At 61.2% G+C, this 22,426-nt stretch overlaps 1 protein-coding gene across 3 annotated transcripts in view; it reads right to left on the bottom strand.

The window, feature by feature from the left end:
• Positions 1–22,426, bottom strand: part of CABIN1 (calcineurin binding protein 1) — a 151,405-nt gene that overhangs the window by 4,258 nt on the left and 124,721 nt on the right. For all 3 annotated transcript variants that reach the window (XM_044379954.3, XM_026487907.4, XM_057305903.1), the window contains exons 30-34: positions 9,406–9,569; positions 8,430–8,526; positions 7,183–7,857; positions 5,843–5,917; positions 2,650–2,932 (exon numbers count right to left, since the gene is read on the bottom strand). In XM_044379954.3, the coding sequence (XP_044235889.1) occupies positions 2,650–2,932; positions 5,843–5,917; positions 7,183–7,857; positions 8,430–8,526; positions 9,406–9,569 (1,294 nt within the window). The remainder of the gene's footprint in view (positions 1–2,649; positions 2,933–5,842; positions 5,918–7,182; positions 7,858–8,429; positions 8,527–9,405; positions 9,570–22,426) is intronic.

Here is a 22,426-nt window from a genome sequence, read left to right on the forward strand (position 1 = left end):
CGCCCATCTGCAGGCTGCAGCAGGTGGGACAAGTCGGGAGTGGACACCGCCAGCCACTGTCGGTTGCCTTCCCCTGGCTGGAGCCAGAAGGCCTGGGTAAGGGGCACCCTGGTGAGGGGCAGGGCAGGGCTGTCCACCTTGGGGACGGCGCCAGTCAAGGTCTCCTCTGAGGCTGCCTTCCCCGTTCTCGCACCTTGGGGACAGTGTCCTGGGAGGATCCATCCCAAGCCTGCTCTCTCGGGTGGCTTGCGGCCTCCTGTGCCGCTGTCTCTGGCTGCAGCTCCCAGCCCGTACACCCTCTAGTTCCTGGGCGCCTCCGCAGGGCAGGCCTGCCCTTGCTGTCCATCCAAACTTACGCCTGGGTCTGGGCTGCCTACTGGGCACGAGCACAGGCAGATTAAGATCACATCCCCAGGGCACCCTGCCACCTCTGGGGAACCAGGAGGTGCTAGGTAGCTCCTTCCCGGCACTGTCCCTGTCCTGGAGGTTGTGTGAAGTGGGCTCAGAGGCGATGTGCCCATCCCAGCGTGGCCCTCATGCCACCCCAGAGAGCTCTGGGAACCATCGGGGTGGCCACCCCAACACGGCCAGCCAAACACCACCTGCCTGCAGACCCCGAGGCAGCCCCAAGAGGCCGGCAGGTCGCTCCACACCAGGTCCATGCGTCACATATTCTCCACCCAGGGCCACCCCCACCGCTGGTGTCATGTAAGAGTTCCATTCTAGCAAGAGGCTGTTCAGTTTAGTTTGAGGGAAGGCAATAAGAAAGGATCAGTTCTCCAGGATGAACAACACTGGAAAGCACGCGCTCTTCCACTGACCTAACACAGGGAAAGAACGTGCGACTCACCGTCTGGGGCCTGCTTGCGGCCGGGGCATGGTGAGCAGAAGAGGCAAGGAACGCAGCCAGGCTCCAGGTGGCCCGCTGGCCCCGCCTCCTGGTATCCACACCCTGCCCTTCCCACCTGCACCCGCTTATGTGTGGCCAACACCCGTGATGGTCACTCGCTTCCAAGATCAGGTTATAAAGGATAGTGAGGCTTCCTTCGAGTGCTCTCTCTCTCTCAGACCCCAGGCTCTGGGCCATGACATGGGGACACTCAGCAGCCTATGGAGAGGCCCACAGTGGAGGAACTGAGGCCTCCAGCCAACAGCCAGTGAGGACCTGAGACCTGCCAGCAACCGGGAGAATTGAGATCACCAGCTGACAGCCTGACGCTCGGGAATTCCTGATTCTCAGGGGCTGTGGGATCACTGCGGTGAGTCAGGTGGAGGCCAAGACAGCCGAAGGTGGGGGGGGGGGGCGCCTGGAGGGAGCCAAGTCTCCGTGGGAGTGAGCGATTTCAGTGGGCTGTGGACTCCCATTGTCAGTGTCCTCTGACATCACCACAACCAGACCCCGCGCAGTGGCTGGGCTCACTCTGCCAAGCACTGTGCCGAATGGGTATCACCTCCATCTGACGCACGGTGTGCTGGACACGGCGACGCGCCCAGCACACAGAGGGGAGCAGGGACAGCCAAGGGCACCTGGTGGTGGAACTGCTCTTTGCCCTGCAGCCTTCAGAGGCTCCCTCAGAATGAACAGCTGCAGGAGCTGACTTAAGGGAAGTGATTCTTCAGCTTGTGGGGCCACGACCAGCGTCATTGTAAGCAACGGGGCAGAGGGTCCCTATACTTCCTCAAAGCAATCTGGGGACTGGCATCAGGTGAGAAGAAGCGCCTGACACCTGCGCTGTAGGAAAGAGCGAAGAGAGAGAGCACTGCTACCCTCGGCCTCCACTCCACCCTGCTTGTGGCCACCGCCACCGCCACCGCCCTCAGGGCAAGGCAGCATGGTCAAAAGGCTGCACGGGACTGTGACTGGGAGGACAGATGAGCCTGCAGGAGCAAAGGGCCAGTGCAGGGCCCCAGCAGGGGCCCAGGCTGGTCCCGGGAACAGGGCACGGAGGGCAGGGGAGGGCCTGGCATGGGGAGGTCAGTGTCCCCTCCCAGGAAAGCTGCAGACCTGTCTGCCCTCGGGTCTGCCAGCTGCCCCTGCCTGTGGGCTGCCGTCCCCAAGGGCATCTTGGGTTTTAGAAGGAACCAGGGCTCCCTCAGGCTGCCGGAGCCTGGGGCCCTGTTCCTTGTCCTTCACAAGCCCACTGACCAGCCTTGCCCTGCCCCATGCTGGCTGGCTTCCGTGTGCCTTGCCCACAAGGGCCCCGGGCAGGAATGCCCCCAACCACAGCAGGTCCCTGTGAGGCCTCCAGGAAGCCAAAGTCAGAACACCCGCTCCTCTCCAGAATTCCTATTTATCTATTCCTTCACAAAGCTTTGTGGTAAGAGAAAGGAATGTGTAAACAGGTAAACACCTGATGTCAATGCTGGCTCCCTCCCTCCTCGCCACATCCCTGTTGGGGGCTGGTATCCCTGCCTCCATTCTGGGATGGGAGGAAGGTTAGGAGAGTGATGGGCATGCCAGTAGGTTGTGCCCCCTGCCCTCCAGGGCCCCCATGATGTGCTTCTCAAGGCTCACCAGGCTGGAGGTCGCCCTGGCCTCACCCCGCCCTGCCTCCACTCTCCATGCAAGGAGCAGGACTTGCTGCCACTGGTGGCAGGGGCCTGGGCCCAGCTCTGGCCTCACCACCTAGAAGACGGGACAGGACTTACCTGGGCCCAGAGAGATCATGCTGGGGGTGGCCTCTGGCCTATGTAGCCGGGGGGGCCCAGAGTCCTTGGACGGGTCTGGAGTGGAGGCTGACACTGAGGGAAGGCAGGGGATGATCGCCGTGGATGCAGCCGGTGCAGGGCGAGGCTTGGCGTGAGTGTCACTAGGCCGCTGGAGAGCATCAGCCGGCACAGGGTCAGGAGCCGTGGGGGCCACAGCCCCAGGGAAGAAGTTCTCTCGGCTGTCCTTGGGGTGCTTTGGGGTGGTAGGTGTGTCCCCTGCGGCCTGTGAGAATAAAGGGAGGTGAGGAAGGCCGGCTGGGCAGCCCAGAGCCCTTGCCATCCCACAGGACACCTGCCTGGACCCGGGCCTGCCAACATGCCCTCATGACACCCGATCCTGAGCCCCCCCCCCCCCATGCTGCCGAGGCCCCTAGGCAGCCCTTCAGGAGTCTGCAATGTGGGGAAACTGCTGGGGACCCACAGCCCCTCCCTGGGAGGATGTCCAGGAGCTGCTGATAGGGACTCAGCAGAGGGCCCGGGGCTGGCCAACCTCATGCTCCCACTCCTGGGTCGTTGCGCCCAATGTGGGGACTGCAGTAACACCAAGTCAGTCCTGGAGGGTGATTTCCCAAGGGCCACTGGTAGGACCATCCCAAGGGAGCTGAGTGACATCAAGAGTCTGCTTCCTGAGTTCAAGACTGCAGCCCCAAAGCCACGGTGCTGGGTAGCCTGGCTTCAGTCTCCCCAGCAGCTCCCACTACAGGCCTTCCATTCCTAGGCAAGCCAGGCCCACTGGGGCCTCCCCGTCTTCGTCCACACAGTTCCCTCTGCCACCAGGCCCCTTCTGCTTTGCACACAAAGCCCATGCTCCCGTGAAGGCTGCAGCTCACTGAGGGCATGCTGCAAGGTGGGCCCCGTGGGAGCTACCCTGCCCCCCAGCCCCGGGCCGACGGCACTATCGGAACCGGCCCATACCGGGGACAGTGGGAGTCCTCCTGGTGGCTGCAAGTGCAGGGAGGGCTCACACCTGCTGGGGGCACCTCGGTGCTGGGGAACGGCTGGTTCCCCGCTGTAACTCTGCCTCTTCTGTTATCTGCTCTGTTTGAGATGTCTTGTCCCCAGTTTCATGAGGTCTGGGACAGACCCTGCGACTCTGCTGTGTGACGTGTGTCTGGGATAAGCATGAGCTTCCAGGGCGAGGAGGGGCAGGACAGACCTGTCTCTCGTGGGTGGACATGCCATGGAGAAGGTGGATGCTGTGTCTGTCCTTGCAGGAGCCAGCCTCAGCCACGGCAGCAGAGCCCTGAGCCTCTAATTATGTCCAGAGCACTCTCCAGGTGTGCGCTGGGCTGCCATGGCAACTGGGACATGCCTCCAGCAGAAAACGGACCTCCCTGAGGGGCGGGAGAAGCAGGCTCAGGGCCATGGCCACCCCCTTCCCAGCACTGGCCAGAGGCGGGCCCCCCGGCTGGATGCTGGTCCTCTTTGGGCCTCGATCTCTTTATCTAAGAAATGGGACCCTTCGCTGCCCTTGGCTCCTGCCAGGTCAGCACCTCCTTTTGCCACAGGACAGGGAAGGTATGTGTCTGGGGCTTTTCTGTGCGGTTCTATCACTAGCACCTTTTAAAGGCTGCGTCAGAAACAGTCCTCCTCTGTCTGGAGTGCTCACTGCCCACCTGCCCCCATCTGGGTCAGCAGAGGAGGCAGGAGGGGACCCCTAGTTGGGGCTAAGCCCCGAACTGGGGCCCTGGGCAATTACTCCTGTCCCATGGTAGCAGGGGCTGCGGTGAGGGCCACGTAGGCCGCAGGAACCACACTGGCTGCACTGTGAACTCTGGCTGCTCTGGCAATGGAGCAGCGGGGACTGCTGGTGGCCTGGGGCATGTCTCCCCTGGGAAGCTGGTCCTCAGCTGGGGGATCAGCCCGCTTGGTCAAGATTGAACTGGACTTCCTCAGACCTAGAGTCTGGGCAGGGATGGTGGCCTGCTGCCCCATTTCACTGAGAGGAAGCCTGTCTGGACACTGAGGCATCCACCAGCCTGCTGCTGGGGGACCTGGGACTTGAGTCCCCAGACCGTAGGTGGATGGATGCCCACTGTCCTGAGATCCTGCCTCCGGACTCCCTGTGAGTACTTCCCCAGGGGGGAGATGCCAAGAAAGGGCCGTGTGTGGGAGAGGATGGGAGGGCAAGACCTGCTCTCTTGTGTTGCTGCGGAAGGACAAGAGGCCACGCACATTCAAATGGCAAGTATCTGCCCTTTGACCCAACGACCCAGGCCCAGGGGTCACTCCTGCAGAAATGCCCATGTGTGGTGCAGGAAAATGCCCCGTTGGCACTACTGAACAGGACTGCAATGTCCCCCCAGCTTTAGACAGGGTGCCCCCTTTCTCTGCTGGCCAGACCCTGCCTATGGGCCTTTTCTTGAGCTGGGCCTCTCCCAGGAGACCCCTCTCCTTCAGCCCTGACCACTTACCCCCTCCTCAGTCCCACCACTCCTCAAAAGCTGTGGCCTCTGAGCCTCAAACCAATGGCTTCAGGGGCACCTACCCCCTGAAGGGCTCCATCCTAGACCTCTCTCCTAGAGGAAGATCCACCGGCCAGAGCCCAGTGGGCCTCACCCCTCCTCCCTGACACCAAGTCACACTGGCGCATCTTCTGACATCTCAAACCCACCTGTTGCTCACTGAGTCCCTACACCAGCCCACTGTCTTCCCTCAACAGCGGGGAGAGTCTTTCTCAGACCCAGCACCACTCTGCTCCCTCCCTTGCTGAATAAACCCCAGGACCCCCATCCATTCTGCTCCTAGCCAATTCACATCCCAGCCCATCACTCCCTCTACCTTTGTCCCAAATGAAGTCACTTTTCCAGGTGAGGTCAGCTGGGTAAGAACCATCTTCCCCATTTACAGAAAAAGCAGCTGAGTTGAAGGGACCCCTCAGGTCACACCCTCAGAGCTGGGGTCTGGGCCTGCCAAGGCCCCACCCACCATACGATGCTGCCCCACCTGGGCCAGCGATCAGGGGTTCCCTGGGGGCGTGAGGCTCAGCTGCCTCCCGTCCATCCTCCCTCGGCCCATGCTGACCTCAGAAACGGTCCCTCCTGAGGTGTGCCCACTTCTCAGTCTGCAGCCTGGGGCCCTGGCATGGGGTGGGCCCTGTACGAGGAGGCAACAGAGGCTGGGTTCAGCTCACCTGTCTCTGGGCGGCAGCCCCGAGGTGGGCCTGACAGAACTTCACGGCCTGCTCCAGCGCGGCCTCCTCGTCCACCTGAGCAAGGAGACGCTCAAAGTCAAAGGGCCCGGCCATGGTGGGTGGCCTCGTCCCGGCGCCTGGAGTGTGAGGACCAGTTCCTCTGAAGACCCCCCGACACTCCCGGCCTGGCTGGGGAGCACGGGCGGAAGCACATACCCATCTCCCGGGTCCATCCCCCAGGGCCACTACTCTGGGCCCGGCTGGTCCTGTGGAGATCACGTCTGGGACCGTGTCATATTGCGTCCTCAGGGGCTGAGGCTGGCGGCATCAGAGCCAGACCCTGCTCCTCAAGTGAGTGGGATGCAGGGCCTTTTAGAGTCTGAGGCCTGGGTGGAGGGAGGTCTGACTGACCCAGGGACCAAGAGCCCAAGGCACAGGGGGATGGCAACGAGGCCAGGGAGGCACAGGGCTGCCCTGGTGGAGCAGCGGGCAGGGCGTGAGGGAGACAGGCTGGGGCAGCAGGAGTAGCCAGGCCGGGGCAGGCAGGGCGGGGAAAGGCCCACCCTCACCAGCAGGGAAGGGAGGTTCTTCCTAATTCATCAGCAACAGACCAAAGAAAGGTTGATCCTGGATGCTTGTAAGGGGGTGACAGAACAGGCACTCTCCAAAGGGTACCACAAACAGACACGATTTGGGAAGAAACCGCGTATCAGGACCGGCACCCAGGCTGAACCAGCCACTGCAGTTCTGGGGCTCTTTCTGTGCAAATCATTTTAAATAGAGAAATAACCACATGTCTAATGTAGTAAAAAAAAATTTTTTTTAAAGGAAAACAAAAAATAAGAAGTGTGGCAGCCGCGTCACCTACTCAGGGCAGTGCAGCCACCTTCAGGTGCTGGCCACAAAGGTCTCGGAGGAAGTGCCCCAGAGCCTGGCCCCGAGGGGGTGGATCAGGGGTCCCGTCCCCCTGTGTTGGATGTGATGAGATTTCTGCAAATGGTTTCATTTCCTTTAAAGTTGAGAATAGAGTTTTCCAAGGACATTGCTTCTCCTTTTTGTTTTTTTTCTTTTCTTGTGTGTGTGTATTTTCTCCAGCTCTCTTGAGCTGCGGTTGACAAAATCGCCCCATACTTACAGCGTACCACACGAGGACTGGACGTGACCCGAGTTTTTCTGACTCTACAGCATGCTCGTGGTAGAAAACCTCAAACGGAGGGAAGTGAGCAGCGGGGCTGGGGTGGGAATGACACCTAACAAGCATGGCCCAAAGGCCCTACGGCCCCCCGGCCGGGAAGGGCCTGCCGTGAGGACAGAGCCGCAGGCCTGTCCACGGCACCCACCTGCTTGATGAGCATGTAGGTCTCGGACATGATTCTCTCGATGCGGCCCAGGTCGTAGGCCACACCCTTCTGGCCCTGCTGCCACACACGGTAGGCATCCAGCAGCAGTGTCTTGCCCGACTCCGTGTCCTCTAGGAGCTTCCTCTTTCGGCTGGGCCGTGTGGGTGGCTCCTCGGGGTGGCTGCCCCCTCTGGCCCCAGGGGTGGTGGCAGGGGCGGCAGCAGGGGCTGGCTGGGCCGACGTGAGCGGGCTGGGTTGTTGCCGGGCACTGATGCTCAGCTCCTCCAAGGAGAGCTCCGTGGGACGGCTCTCGGGGCCCCGGTCCCTTGGGGGGCGGCCTGGCTGTGGTGGTGGCGCCCGTTCGGAGTCTGAGCAGCGAGCAGTGGCCTCACCCGTGTCCATGGGCTCGGTAGGCCCTGCCCGAGGACTCTCCTTGTCCTTCCGCTCCCCGGCCTGGTCTGTACTGTCTCCTGCCTCCATGGCCACAGGCCGGTGGTTGAGAGGGCCCGCCTTGCCCCCTGGCTCGGCCCCTGGCCCTGAGCCATCAGCCAGAGGGGGCTTCTTGGAGTGGGGGAGGCCCTCTTGACTATCCTCGGGACTGGCCTTGTGGGGGACGTCAGTGGTCATCCTGGCTCCAGGGAGGCCACAGGCCTTGGGCCCTGGGCGTTCTGACCCCTACGAGAAAACCGAACGTAAAAGACTGTGTCTTTTGTGCTTCTACCACAACAAAGCACCCCTGACACCCGGGGGCCACTCTGGGTCTGGCGGTCTGCTAGCTGGCCCAGGCTGGGCCTTCAGACCCGCCTGAGAAAGTCGCTCCCTGTTCTGCTCCTCCAGTCTTGAGAGGACTGATGGGGCACTGGAGCTGGTGCTGCTCCAGAGGTGTAGGCCTGGCCTGTGCGGGGATGGCCTTCCTCTAAGTGCGGGCCTCAAGGCAGTCCTGGGCGGCTTATGGGCAGGTAACCTGCCAGGGGCCGCCACGCAGGCCTGTGGCGGAGCTGAATTCTCCTGTTCTGGGCCCTCACGTGCCCCTCATGCACAGCAGCCTCAGGGAGTGTCACTACTGTCCTCCCTGACCACAAGTCCACATATGCCAAGTGGGTCAGCAACTCACTAAGTGTCTGCCACTTCCTTATTGTACTGACCTTCCCCACTACTGCACAGGTGGGGACATGGGACCTGCCTCGTGGCAGTGAAGCGAAGGGCTGGGGCCACCACCTGGGAGGGGACAGGGGCCACGGGCATACCTCTGCAAGCTCGCTCAGAGTGTCCTCCAGCACCTTCACAGTGAGGATGAAGGCCCGCTGTGCCAGGACCTGGCGGTCAGCATCTCGCAGATACTTCCTGCAAGCACACGGGGGTGGCCAGAGAAGACGGCAGAGCCTCAGAGCCACACGGCCCTGGATGGTGGCCCTGCCCTGAGAACACCTGCTGGTCCTTCAGCATCCCTTCTGCCTGGGTCCACTCCCCAAAAGCCTTCCCTGAGCCTCCTGCCTCGGCACCCAGCACAGACTGCCCTGGGCCCTCCGGACCTGGCCATGAGCCCCGGGAGTGGGGTGGGCAGGGCCGGGCCGAGTGAGAGCTGGGGGCTTCTGGCTTCTCTCTGTAGAGCCTGTCTCCAGGGTACCCCAGGCCCCGGCTGAAGGCCCCACCCCAGCTCCTACAGGTGAACGAGATGAGAGAAGGTAAAATGGTGCAGGTGCAGAGGACGGCTGTTGGCCCAACTGGGCCAGACCACGTCTCCCAGGATCCTCCACAACTCCCGCCAAGTGGCGGCTGCAGCAGATGTCCTTCGGGCCTACCTGTCCCATCCCGTCCGGCAAAGAGATCCCTGGTTACCTCTGAGGCACAGGTCCCCCTGTTGCCTGGCCGGTTACACTCGCCTTCACCTGGGTGACCCTGGCTATCACTTGGACACCTGTCTTCCCCACAACCTGACAGCACTCTGAAAGCCCCAAGCTAAAGGGAAGCAGGAGGAAAGGAAGCGGTAGCTTGTCCACAGCCTGTGTTTGCCCCAGGGGGCACAGGGCAAGGTGTTGTCTAGATACCGGACAGACAGGCCCCTGACTGAAGAGAAGGGCTGGTCTAGGCTCCCCAACCAGCGGAGAGACGCTCTGGGTGGGTGAGGGGCTCTAGCCTGCATGTGTGCCCGTGCTCTGACCACGGCAACGCCAGCTGTTCTCATGGGGCCGAGCACACACTAGGCTGGGCGGCTGCACTCACTTGCCCTGGTCCGGGGTCCGCTGCAGCATGGAGGACACCTTCAGCAGGGTGCTGTGGTCCCGGAGCTGGGCCAGCACCTTCAGCAGCAGCACAATGGAGCGGTTCATGTGCCAGGCGAAGCTGCCCGGCCGGTCGATCTCGTCCACGGGGATCCGCCAGATGCCCTGTGAGATGGACAGAGGTGGGCGTGTGAGGGGCGCTGCTGCGGCTGGAGCCTGCCACAGGACCAGAGGGCACTCGGACCCCTATTGCTGTCCTGAGAGGAATGAGAGTGTGGCCACCCCCACCTATTTCCCCCTGCAGGTGGTGGCGAAGGATACACGCACTGTTCTGCACTCTCCTCTTCCGAATGGCTGCATGGCACGTATGTACTTGTTCTGTCCCCAACAGGAAACATGTAGGTCATGCCTAGTCAGATGCAACCAGTGGGAGAAGCCCAGAGCCTCTGTGCCTCCGCACAGGTGCTGACTCAGCCACAGGACCAACTCCTAGGGCCAAATAGATGGGTCAAAAGGTGGCCACTGTGAACTTCTGGCAGCTGTCGCTGGCCAGACAGGCTCAAGCCTGGCCCCCACCCTTCCCTCCAGCGATGCCCAGAGACTAGAGGGCTGGGCTGAAAATGACCTGCAGCTCGCAGAATGCCCAGGTTCCCTCCAACCTGCCTTTGTCCAGGGTGCACTCCGCCCAGGACCCCCTCCTCCACTTCTTGGCCATCCAACCTCACTGTCTGAAGGCTGAGCTGGAGCAGGGCTGGCTCTGGGGAGCCCCGCCACCATCTCCCTCAGTCTGTGCTCAGCCCACTGCTGCACTGGGCACCCTGCCCATCGGCAGCTTCAGGTCTGGTTCCCTGAGGCATCCCCACACCCAGCACAGTGTCTGAGACATACTGGTCCAGTCGAGGCACGGTGAAGGAAAGGATGACCAAGGGAGTGAATTGTAAGTGAAGAGAAGTAAGCCTGAGGCTGCAGGGCCTGGGCATTACCTGGACATTAGGAGTTAACATCTCTGGGGCAGGACTTTGGGGCTCTGGAAGGAGCAGGCAGGCTCACAGCTGGCTCCCTGCAGCCAACACCCTAGAGAAATTCCTGCTCAGAAGGGACTGGGGCTGTGAGCAATGCCGCCTCCTCCACCCAGGGCCCCCAGCAGTGTACCCAGGGGGTGCCACCCCCGGGCCCTATTTCCGCGGGTGCTCAGTGACTAAGTCCATGCTCCAGCAGCCCCGGGAGGGAAGACAGGGCACCTCCAGCCCTGAGCCACTCAAGCAAGAGAGGAGCCTAAAACCCACAGCTCCAAGCCCGGCCAGCCTCCATGTTGGACACACACCCGCTAACCTCCAAGCAGTCCGGGGGTGCTGTGTGAAGGTTGGCAGCCACCCTTCATCCCAGGCAGTACCAGACAAGGTACTAGCTGCTTCCCGGCCTGGACGAAACTGGGAGGCTGAGGCCACTCTCACCCACGGCACCGACACCAACGCTGTATCTTCCCACCGGGCCCAGTGGCTTCTGCAGCAGCTCAGGAAAAGCTGCCACTCGAGAGGACAAGCAGTCTGGCAGTGCGGCCCTGACACCCTGTCCCCGATGTACAGCAGTGGCCGAGAAGGTACCATCTCTATTGCCTGCCAGGCCTAGCAGCATAAGACTAAAGAGCCCGGCTCTTCCACGGCACGGCAGACATCACCATGGTCCTCACCACGGCCTCGCACAGCTCTGTCAGGGAAGGCATAGCTCAGAGGTGAGGAGTGACTCCCTCAAGGTCACACGGCATGAGGGGCAGCCCCAGAATTGGTCCCTCGTCACGCCCCAGTTCTGAGGACAGGGAGGACAAGCCCAACTAGCCCAGAGGGAAGCCTCCACCCCCCCATCTCCAGCCCTCCACTGCTGGCCTCGGGGTCCTTCCCATACCTAACAGGAGAGGGGGAAAGCCAGAAACACAGCCCGGCCACGTGCCAAGACATGGCAGGCGTGTGCCAGGGCTGGCCCACGGCCACAGGCCAAGTCCGGGAGCTGGGTGTGACCCTACTGCTCCCGGATCTCACTCCTCCTTAGGGCACAGAGGGGCGTGCCCTGCTCTGCAATGTCAACCATAAGGGCCCAGAAAGACCCTGGATTTCACTGAATGCCTCCCTCTTCCCTCACTCTGAAGACTCAAAGGAGAGGGGGAGATCACTCTTCCCAGTGCACCTTGATCTGGGGTCAGGAGGTCTCTCCCCAGCTGCCTTATGAGCACCTGGGGGTGGAGGGCGCCTGACGTCCTTTGGGGAGCAATCAGGGAGGATGAATGGAAGACTCACATTTGTTCCTCCAAATCATGTTTGGGGGTGACTGTGTGAGGAGAAGGGCGCTGACTTTTCTGGACCCTCCCCTGGTAAGTGGCCCCGTTCCTCCCAAGTCACCCCTGCCCTCCATGCTAGCTGAGTCAGGGCACAGACTGGGGGAGGGGAGGAGGTCTGAAGCCAGGCCTGCCAGGGATGTGGGGTGAGCCTGGCTGTGGGCAGGGGCAAGGGTTATGGGGCCCCAGATATCGTGCCATTGTCTCAAGAGGCTCCAGGCACTTGGGGTACATGGGCCCCAATACCTGATCCCCACAACTTGCCTGGTGGGCACCAGCCTCAGCCTGCACGTCTGGGGAGCTCGCCACCTCTGGAGGTGGCCCATTTCATTCTTCATAAATTGTTAGAAAAGGTTTCTTCCACTGTGCTAGAACCCCAGGGTTGTCCTCACACCCCTGCCCCTCCCTGGCATCCAAGCCTGCACCTTGTGCTCCTAACATTCCTGCCCCAGCTTGGGCCTCATCCTGCCTCTTCCTTCCACTCTTGCCTCCAATCCAGCCACCCAGCCTGGGCCAGGACAAGTTAGGAAAAAGATAATGTGGGTGCTCCCTCCCCTGCTTATACCCTTGCCAGCCAGCTTCCTTACCTACTTCAGCTGAAGCCTGAGCCTCACTGGCCTTTGCACCCCTCCTCCCTTGACGCTGGACACTCACCAAGCCTGCCCCCTTACAGAGCTGTGAATTTGATGCTTCTCACTTTTTGGGGTGCCCTCTCACCTCCTCTGTCCAGCCAGCTCTGCTGTGTCCTCTCAAGCCTGGCTGTGATGTCACCTCCTCTCTGAAGCCCTCCTGGCTTGCTGCCCTTCTAAGTCTCTGCCAGGACCACTCAGGGTCAGCCCCTTAGATGGTCAGGGGGTGGGCCTGCAGCTGGGAATGCATCCTAAGTGGGGGCAGGTCTGCTTCAGTTCCAGGGCCCCAGGAACGTGACACAAACCTGGCAGAGCAGGCAAGGTGCCCAGCTTGAGAAGGGTTTCCTGCTCACAGAAGCCTAGCTCCTCCATCTCCCTGCCAGTCCCTCACCCTGGAGATTTCCAGGGTAAGTGGGAAACAATTCTGGTCACAGGGAAATGAATCCTCTTCAGAGCTCTGGGTGTGCACATGAGCCCTGCACTGGAGGGGGCTGGTGGCAGCATGCCTCCAGGCTCCTGGTCAGGCAAGGGCCAGCTCCCCTCTCTCCCGTGAAAAAGTGGGGGGCCGAGAAGGCAATGCCAGAGGTAAAACATATTTGGCCCTCTGCAGGGTAGGCCAGGTGACCACAGCAGACTTGGCAGATAGTGGAGGACATGGGTAGGGTCCCTTCAGAGAGGGAACCCCAAACTCCTGCTCTTGCTCCCAAGTTCTAGAATCAAAGACACAGGGCATTTACCTGTTCGGTTTTTTTCTTGGAAGAGGTATGGGATGTACCAAAATGAGCCAGTAAGCATGCTAAAAACAAAGCAAAACAAAACAAAAAAACAAACACAAAAACAAACAAAGACAACAACAACAACAAAACAAAAAAAACCACCTCTCTGGAAGACTTACCATGTCACCCCCCGGAGTGGGCCAACCTGGGACTGTGAGGGGTGGCCGGGCACTGCTAGTCCCACCAGCAGTCATATACAGGCAGGGGCTGTCATCTGCTCATTGAAGCAAGGCAGTGCCTTAGATAAGACACTTTCTGGATGCATAGTGAGCAGGAGTGGGGGTCTGCCTGCCACCCGCTCCCTGTCATGCCACGGCACCACAGGCCTGCCCATCTCACCCTTTGGGACTGCCCTTCCCGCCCCTACCCTTCCTCCTGCACCCCGTTCCTGATTCCCAGGATGCTGCTCCCAACCGGGCACTGACAAATCCGGTGGCATCAGAGTTCCACGATCATGGACATTTTCAAGCACACTTAGCTGGCTCAAACTGCTCATTGTGTACGTGGGAACCCGAGGCCCCAGCCACATTGCTGGATGGCAGCCAAGCCCGGAATGCAGGTGGCTTCCCTCCTCACGGCTGGGGCCGCTGGGCTACCTTCCACTGCAGCCACTGAGAGCCTGGCTGAGCGGCCTCTGTACCGGCCAGGAGCGTCCCTGTGCCTGAGAGCCAGACTCCCGAAGGGCTTTTAGCCTATCCCTGAGGAGAGATGGGACCAGGATGCACCCTGTGAGGACAGGTCTACTTGGTACCACGTCTCAGGGCGTGGTTTGGATCTTTTCACACGAGGGCGCCCTATTAATCCATTTCCCTTCCAGATATGTGCACGCAGCCAGAACATACCCATCTATTTCAGAAAGGCAAGGCTGGAGGACCACACAGATCAGCCAGAGAGTCCGCAGAAATTCAGAAGGGAACCACAGACACCAGAAGCCCCGGGGAGGTTCCTGCAGACATGCAGCCAGCCTCCAGGGACAGCTGGCCTGAGGGCGTGGAGCCACCAGGCAGCGTCATAAGCTGGCAGGGTGGCAAGTAAGCCAACGACTCTGCCTTCTGCCTGAGCAGGCAGCGCCGGGCTTCCGTGTTTGCGGCCAGAGACCCCACGATACCAGCAGCCCCGAGACAAGTGGGACACTTCCTGCCCCCCTACAGAGGGGAAGAAGCCAAAGCACACTCCCACATACTGCCCCTCAGAAGAAGACAGCCCTGCCAGGCCGGGCCTGCTCGGAAGCCCCTCAGAGAACAGGGAGCTCCCAGGGAGCGGACAGGCAGCAGGAGAGGGCTGTCTGCACACGGGACGTAGGGGTACAGCCAGGTTCCACCTGCAGCAGCAGGCGCCACGTGCGCAGGCCTCAGGGAGGGTGCAGGGGATGTGCCAGGAGGCATCTGAGCGGGAGGAAGAAGGGGTCTCACGGGAAGGGAGGAGGCAGCAGTGCCTGAGGGGAGGGGCAGCTGGGAGTGACCCGAGGGAGGCCTGCCCTTGGGGGCTGAAGGACAGGCCAAAGCAGGATCACAGAGAAGTGAGGGCAGGAGTGGGAGCCAGGGGCAGCAAGGACCCCATGAAGAGGGTCTGGGATGGGGCTCACCCCCGAGGGAGGAAGGCAGCACTGGTGCTGGGCGGGGCCATGACTCAGGGTCCCTCCTACTTCTTCCCTGTGCCCCACCCAGCTGCCCTCTTGTCCCGTAGCTCTGGCTGCACCCCAAGACTCCCCTCTGCCAAAGTGCAGGCACACACTCAATTCCTGTCTGGGATGATGCCCGCTTGGAGAACTATGGGCAGCTGGGGGTGCACAGCAGCAGCCTCGGAGCACTCAGAAACCGGGACGTGCTCGAAGCTCCACCCATGTGCAGCTCCCCGGGAGCATCTCAGCCGACCCCCAGTGCGTCCAAGTGGTTCCAGGCTCCTGGCCGGCAGATGAGGTCACTGAGACAGACTATAACCACCTGAATAATTCATGGAGCCCCAGACTCTGGGCTGAGCGCTTGATACAAGTTAACAAACCCTCCCTGTAGCCTTGAGACTAGGGCATCCTCCTGCCGCTTAAGGAAACAGAGCTTGAAAAGCTGAGCCCCACACTGGGGCAAGCCTGGGGGTTCATGGAGGCTGGCCAGCATGGTTGGGGGCCCTTGGGGACCTTCCCAGGGGAGCTGAGAGCTGGTTGGTGGAAGGGGTGGGGTGCTGCCAGGTCACCCTACACTCTTGCCCATGAACACACTGTCCCCTCACAAAGGGGGCTGGAAAGCAGGGTGAGGCTGGTGCCTGGTAGGAAGGCCACCAGGCCTTGGCCTCTGGTCACCAAAATCTTGGCAGGTGGCACCTCAGGGATGGACAGCAGATGCCCCCGCTGGCATGGAGCACTGCTCCTGGCTGCCAGGCTAAGGTCGTGCTCACTCCTAAGGCTCATGCTGTCTCCAGCATACTGTGGTCTGGGGGAAGCTTCTTCCTGGAGGGGCAGGGACTCCCCTCCCCCAGATTCCTGATCAGTGTGGGCTGGAGGGCCTTGCCCATCCATACTCCTGGACCCCCTCCCTGCACACCAGCAGGGCTGCCAGCACAGCCTCTTCCCATGGCTCAGAACCAACTCTGAGGGGCACCTGGGTGGCTCAGTCATTGAGCGTCTGCCTTCAGCTCCCGGCAGTGATCCCAGCAATCTGGGATCGAGCCCCACATCAGGCTCCTCCGCTGGGAGCCTGCTTCTTCCTCTCCCATTCCCCCTGCCTGTGTTCCCTCTCTCTCTGTCAAATAAATAAAATCTTTTTTTTTTTAAAAAAAGAACCAACTCTGAGCTTGGCAGCCCAAAACCACATGTCCAGATACAGTTCTGATTCTCACGGTAGCTCCAAGTGCCCTGTGCAGGGCCGCTGTTCAGGCCCTTCTTGACAGTACACCCCAAGGTCATTCTGGGGCTCCCAGATGCACTCGTCACCTTCATGGATCCCATCTTTTGGTGACAGCTCCCCCTGGGGCCTCCTGCACTCCAAGGGCACAGGCAAAGGCCCCCCAGGGAAACAAGGGGCCCGGAAATGCCAAAGCAGAGAAGGAGGCAGGTGGGAGGTGTGGCCCAGTCGGGCTCTGTTCCATCTAAGCCGCACTCAGACCCAGGGCACGAGCTTGTCACTGAGTGGACGAGGCTCAGGCCACGGGGACTGGGTGCAGATTCTGATTCCTCCCACACCCACACTGGCAGGGACTATCCAAGTGTGTAATCAATCCACCCCTCATCTTCCAGAGGGGGAAGGTGAGTTCAGACAACCTGCCCGAAGCTACCTAGTGACCTGGTGTGGGGCCAGACCGGGATCAGTCTTCCCCTCTTCAGGTCTCTCCCCCTGTGATCTCCCTGAATGTTTACAAAGGTACAGAAGGTCAGCAATGTGATCTATGATTTACAGACTAGACAGAACCAAGCAGTGATACCAAATCACTTCAGTTTTGAGCCAGGGCCTTTGAAGACCTGAGAACGCACCTTTGAAAGGGGAGGTGGGAATGGGAACACCCGCTGGCAGACGAATGGGGAGCAAGCGTCTACCACCAGTACCTCTGAGCGTCTCAGAGACTTCATAATCTAGGCCCCTAAGCTCCTGTTTTGGGCATGGCCTCCAGCCTCGGTCTTCCAGAACTCTGCTGGGCTCCTCTTGCTGTCCCCTGCTGCCCTACCCACAGGACTCGGGTGTCCCTTCCCCACTCTGCTATTACTGGGGTCATGCTCAGCTGGGGCACCTGGCAAGACTCAAGCAGGAAGACAGAAGAGAAAGTAACCACCCCTGGGAGTACCCAGAAAGGCCACAAAGGAGACTGGCTTGGGTGCCTTGGGGAAAAACTAAGCAGGGAAAGGCAGTGAGATGCCAACAGTACTGTGGGAGACCGAAGGGTGCTCAGACTGCTGAGACAACAGGTGGGCAGCTGGGCAGGTGGCTGTCTGGACCCTCTCCAGTTCACCCCAGGCTGCTGCAGCCAGAGGGGCCTATGTCTGTCTGGGGCCTTCTCAGGGCCTCCCCTACCTGACCAGGGGCTGCTCATAGGATGCTTGAGATCAGTAGCCAGTCCCAAGGACCTGAACCCTGGCCTGCCCTGCCATGGCCTCCTGGACTCTGAGATACCTAGGGTTGGGCAGGAGCAACTGTGTCTCTCTTCCTCACTGGCACCTCAGGCCCCCAGAAGAGATCCTGGCCTTCTGGGGGGAAGGGAAGCCCTCCCAAATGAGAGTCAGGCTAGGCAGACAGGGATGTGGCCCCACTGGGCCTGCCTGAGCAGCCTCCAGGAAAGGAATGTTCCAGGGCAAAGCCACAAACCCTGGCCTCCAAGTCCCCTCAACCTCGGTACAGCTCTAGGGTGCCCCTGAGTGAGTCCCAGCATGAACCAAGGCCTGAATAGGCTCTGGAGAGTTTATGCCCCGGATGAATCCCCTTTGGGTGCTGGGGAGGCCCAACTCAGGAGCTGCTCCAGAGCAGCCTCTGGGTCTCCCAGGGCAGATCGGCCTGGCAACTGCACAGAAAGCCGAGTGCATCCCAGGAACCAGGAGTCTCGTGGATGGGTCAGGCACACCCACCAGAGGGGTTCCCTACTAGTAGGAGAGACAGACATACGTGCATGGTTGGTACGAGGAGCAACGGGCTGAGAGAATAAGGACTTTGGGGAGGGAGTGTTCTAGGAAAGCCAGAGAAAAGCCAGGAAGGAGTAGGGGCCAGAGAAGGAGGAACCTCTGTCAAGTGGGGAAGAAATGGGCAACCCCCTAGGGTTGACCTTATCACCCAGAGTATCCTGAGCAGGAGAACAAAGGAGTGTGGGTTTGTTTTTGTTTTTGTTTTTTCGGAGCTTGTAATTTTTATCTTAAATTTTAACTCGGTAAACAGAGCACAGGTATTTTTTTGTATCATCAAAAACCCCTGTCATTTAAAATGATGACAGCACATCACCCCACAGGTGTATCCAAACCCATCCAGTCCCCTCCTGGTGGGCACCTGGGCCTAGTCTTTAGAATTATTATGAACAATGCTGGCTGAACAGCCTTCCCCACAGATCTTTTCTCCTTCTCCTTGGAATGGATCCCCCAGAGGGGACAAAAGAGTAGGTACGCAGCAGCAGTAGCAGGGCCTGGGTGCTGACTTATGACAGGAGGTGTGTGCTGCACGAGGGTGGGGGGTGGACGGACCATCATCCTAGGCCTTCCCAGTCCCCAGTTAGCCCCACGTGCCACAGTATGACAGGTGAACAGGCCTCCCAGGGCTGCTCAGCTCCAGCATTCCTATTCACAGAAAACACAGTGCTGTGAGCACCCAAGGGAGAACCCATTCCCCCGGCAGAGGGATTCCTGCAGCGCCCGCCCCCCCCCCCACCTGGCATGGGTGCAGTGGTGACTCAGCGCTCCAAATAGGCGAGGGCGGGCAGCCTGCTGGCATCCCATTCCCAGGAGCAGCGGGCTTGGGGCTGTGGGAGCAGGCTGCTTCCAGCCGAGGACCTGCTTCCATGCGGGTGATGAGCTGGAGAGAGCAAGGGAGCCCCTCAGTAGGGAAGGGTGCTGGGGTAGATTAGGGCCTCTCCCCCCAGAGAAGCATAAAAACTTCCCACAGGCTAGCCTCAGTGAGGCAGCCTAACTGACCCAAAGCTGAGCGAGGACAGAATCTGGACCCTTGGCCCTCAGGTCAGGAGCAGCCTTGGAGAGAACACCAGCATCCTCCAAAATCTTAGGGAGACACCTGTCGCGGGCAAACCCATATGAACCTCCCAAACAGCAAGACTACTTGGAGAGGTTGTGTAGGGCTGCACTTGGTGGCTGTGAGCCCCAGCGGCCAATGGTACTGACAGGGTGCCTGTCCAGCTTCTCCAACATGGGATATCAATTTAGAGCTCACAGGGAGAGACTTGTCTTACAGCCAGCAGGGAGCTGGAAGTATGGTAAAACTCAGACTACTCTGCTCTTCCCACTGCACCCCGCCTGTCCCCAAGTAAGGTGAATATCACAGACATCGCCAGGCTGGCAGGGCAGCACCTCTCCCACAGCTGGCCCAGACAGCTCCATCTCCTTCAGGGGCCACCCTCCTCAGGAGTCCTGAGGCCTTTGGAGCCAAGACTCCACATCTTCCTGATGACCCCAAAAGCGAAGGGCCCTGCCCCCGCCCCAACACTTGGAGCCACTGTCCTGTTCCAGGCTTAAGGTTGGAGGCACAGCCAAGGGTAGGCTAGGTTGAACACCCCTGGGGGCAGGAAGTCCTGCAGCTTCCACTGCAAACCCACCAGGGCCCGCCTCTTTGGCCGCAGGGTTGTACAGAAACCGCCAGGGGCGCCATCGCCCTCCACCCAACCAGCAGTCCTGGCTGGGCTCCCGAGGGCAAGGGATTCCCCGCGCCATCCACAGGTAATGAGTCCCCAGCACAGGCAGCGTTTGGGGAAGCCTGCAATTTGCCTGCAGCTGGCGCCCGCCCGCTTCCAGCCTCTTCTACCAAATGAGACGTCGCACACTAGGTCCCCAGAACTGCTGGCTACCCCTCCCCTCCCCCTCCCGCGGAAAAGCAGAAACAACAAACAACTAAGTGCGTGGGGGTAGCCTAGCCTGCAACTCCACCGCGGCCCCGCCTGCGTGTGCCGCACCCCTGTCCCGCGCCCGCGCCCCCGCCCCGCGCCCCTCTGCACCTTCCCTCCCACTCTGCCGCGGGGCAAGGTCCTGGCCCAGCTCCGGGCTCAGAGCAGGCTAGGTGCTCACAAACCGCTGGCACCATCCTCCCGCCCCCGCACGGCAGCTATTTATAGCTGGGGAAGCACCGCGCCCGGGCGCCGCTGCCCACCCGGCCAGCCCGCTCACCATCCCCGGGAGCGGCCCCGCGCTGCTGCTCCTCGGCGCCGCCCGCCGCGAAGTTGCTCGGGCCGGTGGCGGGAGAGCGGCTTTGGCTTTCGCTTTCGCGCGGCGCAGCGTACACCCCCGCGCGCCGGCTCGCGGCCCCCGGGCTGGAGTCGCCCGGGGCTCGCTGCGCGGGCTTCTCCCCCGGTGGCGCGAGCGCGGGTGCGGGCTCCGCTGGTGCCCGCCGCCCGCCCCCGCGCGCCGCCACCCGGCCCGCCCGGCCGCCCACCTGACGCTGTGCAGGGCGCCGGCCCGGGGGCATGGGGGCGCCGCGGCCCCGCCGCCGGCCGACTTCCTCCGCCGCGGCGCCCGGGAAACCACGGCCCGCGGGCTTCCTGCTGCGCCTGGCGGGCAGGGGGCCGGGGCGGGGGTGGCCGCCCAAGCCGACCCGGGGAGGGCTGGGCAAAAGCTTCAGAAAGCCAGGAGCTGGCAGGCAGAGGAGGAGAGGCGGTCGCGGCCCAGGCCCCCGCCCCGCCCTCGGCCCCGGTCAAGTTCCTACCCGCCGGCTCCGCCGTGGCATCTGTGCAGCGGAGCTAGAGCGGGCGCCGGGCCATGGCCGCGGAGGCTCGTTCGCTCGCAGCGGGCCGGGGCGGGGCGGGCAGAGCCGGACGGGGCGCGGGCACTCGCTCCCTCGCTCAGCCTGGAAGCGGGCCCAGTAGCGCAACTGACTTTTGCCGGCCAATCCTCGCAGGTTCCCTGGCCCGGTGCGTGCTGGTGGTAGTGGGCTGCCCACCCGGCGAGGGGTGCAGCCCTCGCCGCGGGGGGCGGTGGGTCCCAAAAGGACCCGGACCAAGCGGTGTAGGGGCGGCAGGGAGTGCCGGGCGGGGGGAGCCGTGGCAGTCCTCACCCTGCACGCGGTAGCTATGTGAACGGCGCCCCCTGGAGTTGTGCCAGGCGAAGGTCCTGTGGGGGGCAGAGGAGTGGGTGTGTAGGGACACGCAGCTACACTGAGCTAGCTGTCCTTGCCTATCCAGTGGGAGGTGGAGTAAAGACTTTCCCACTAACGTCCTCAGGGGGAAGGGCAGAACAGAGATGCCATGGCAGTCCCCCAGTGGGCTTTACGGCTGGCAGGGGCCTCACTTCCCAGTTGGGCTCGAGGATGAGCCTGAAGAAGGCCCTGGGTCAAGGTGGTGGGAGTAACCAGGCTGGGCAGAAGCAGGGTGGGCTCAGGATCCCCCCTCCGACTCTATTCCAAGAAGGGAGGTAGCACTCCTCTCTCTCAGCACAGGGTAACCTGGAAGGGGGACTGTGCTCATTGTACAGATGAGGAATGGGCTCAGAGAGAAGAGCCTCACCCAGGAACATAACACCATGTCCCCAGCACCCATAGCTCTGGTATGCACGCAGCACTGTGGGGCATGCTGCTCTAGGACTGTCTGCCAACTACCAGCAGCTCCTCCCTTCCCAGGTGAAGAGAGGCTCAGCAAAGGCAGGGACAGTGGATAGAGAGATGCTGGCACCAAGCGCTGGTCTGCCACCACAAACTTCTCTCTCACCACCTCAATGCCATGAGTTCCTTGCTTCCTCCTCCTTCCCCACACACTCAAACACCTGAGATCCACCTGGCCCCTATCCTGGTGGCACTTGTCCTGGTGCCCATCTCCCCGAGCCAGCTTGTTTCCACCTATCCTACACTTAGGCTAGTTCCTGCCCACTAGTGTTCCCAGTCTCGCTATGCGCCCCTGCCAGGTGCCCTTAGTCCAAATGGGCTCGGGTCCAATCTGCCCCTTCAGCCAGGGGGCTGTCACATTCTCTGTCCTTCCTCCCTCCCCCCTGGAGGACGGCTACGCCCTGCCAGGCACTGAAAGAACCAGGCTGCGGTTCTAGAGGTCATTCACTTACAGGGAGACAAGCATAAGCACGAACCACCCCAGGGTTATGTGAGGACAAGGGTCTCCTGACTGAGTACTCGCCACAGGTCGAGTCTCAAAGGAGTTCTAAATCCGCATGGCGCTCGTCACAACAGCCCCTCACCATCTACATGCATATCATCATTTGACACTCACATGTGGGGACGGGTTCAGAGAGCTTGGGCACTGGTTCAGAGTCACACAGCAGAAAGGTCAGTATGGCCAGGACCCGCTCCCAGGCCTGGCTGGCTTCAGAGCCGGTTGACTCCTCCTGGCTGAACCGAAGGCTGGAGCAGACAAGTGACACTTGTACCTTGCACAGCTCATGACCTCACTTCATACCTTATCCACTTCCTGTAAGATAAAGTCAGACCAAAGGAGGCTGAGAACATGTGCTCATCACACCTAGGCCAGGAAGAAGGTGTCTGTGTCGAGTATGTAGTTCTCTGGAAACCAGGACTTATGGTGCTCTCATGAGCACACTGAGGCCCAGGGTGGGCTGGGCAGCCTGGGGTCCCATGGTCCTGAATGTCATAGCAGGAGGGAGGCCCATAGTGGGTGAGGGGAGCTCAGGGGTTCTGTGCCAGTCCCCTGCCCAGCAAAGTC

Source organism: Ursus arctos, unplaced genomic scaffold (assembly GCF_023065955.2).
Source record: "Ursus arctos isolate Adak ecotype North America unplaced genomic scaffold, UrsArc2.0 scaffold_34, whole genome shotgun sequence".
Lineage (NCBI taxonomy): Eukaryota > Metazoa > Chordata > Mammalia > Carnivora > Ursidae > Ursus > Ursus arctos.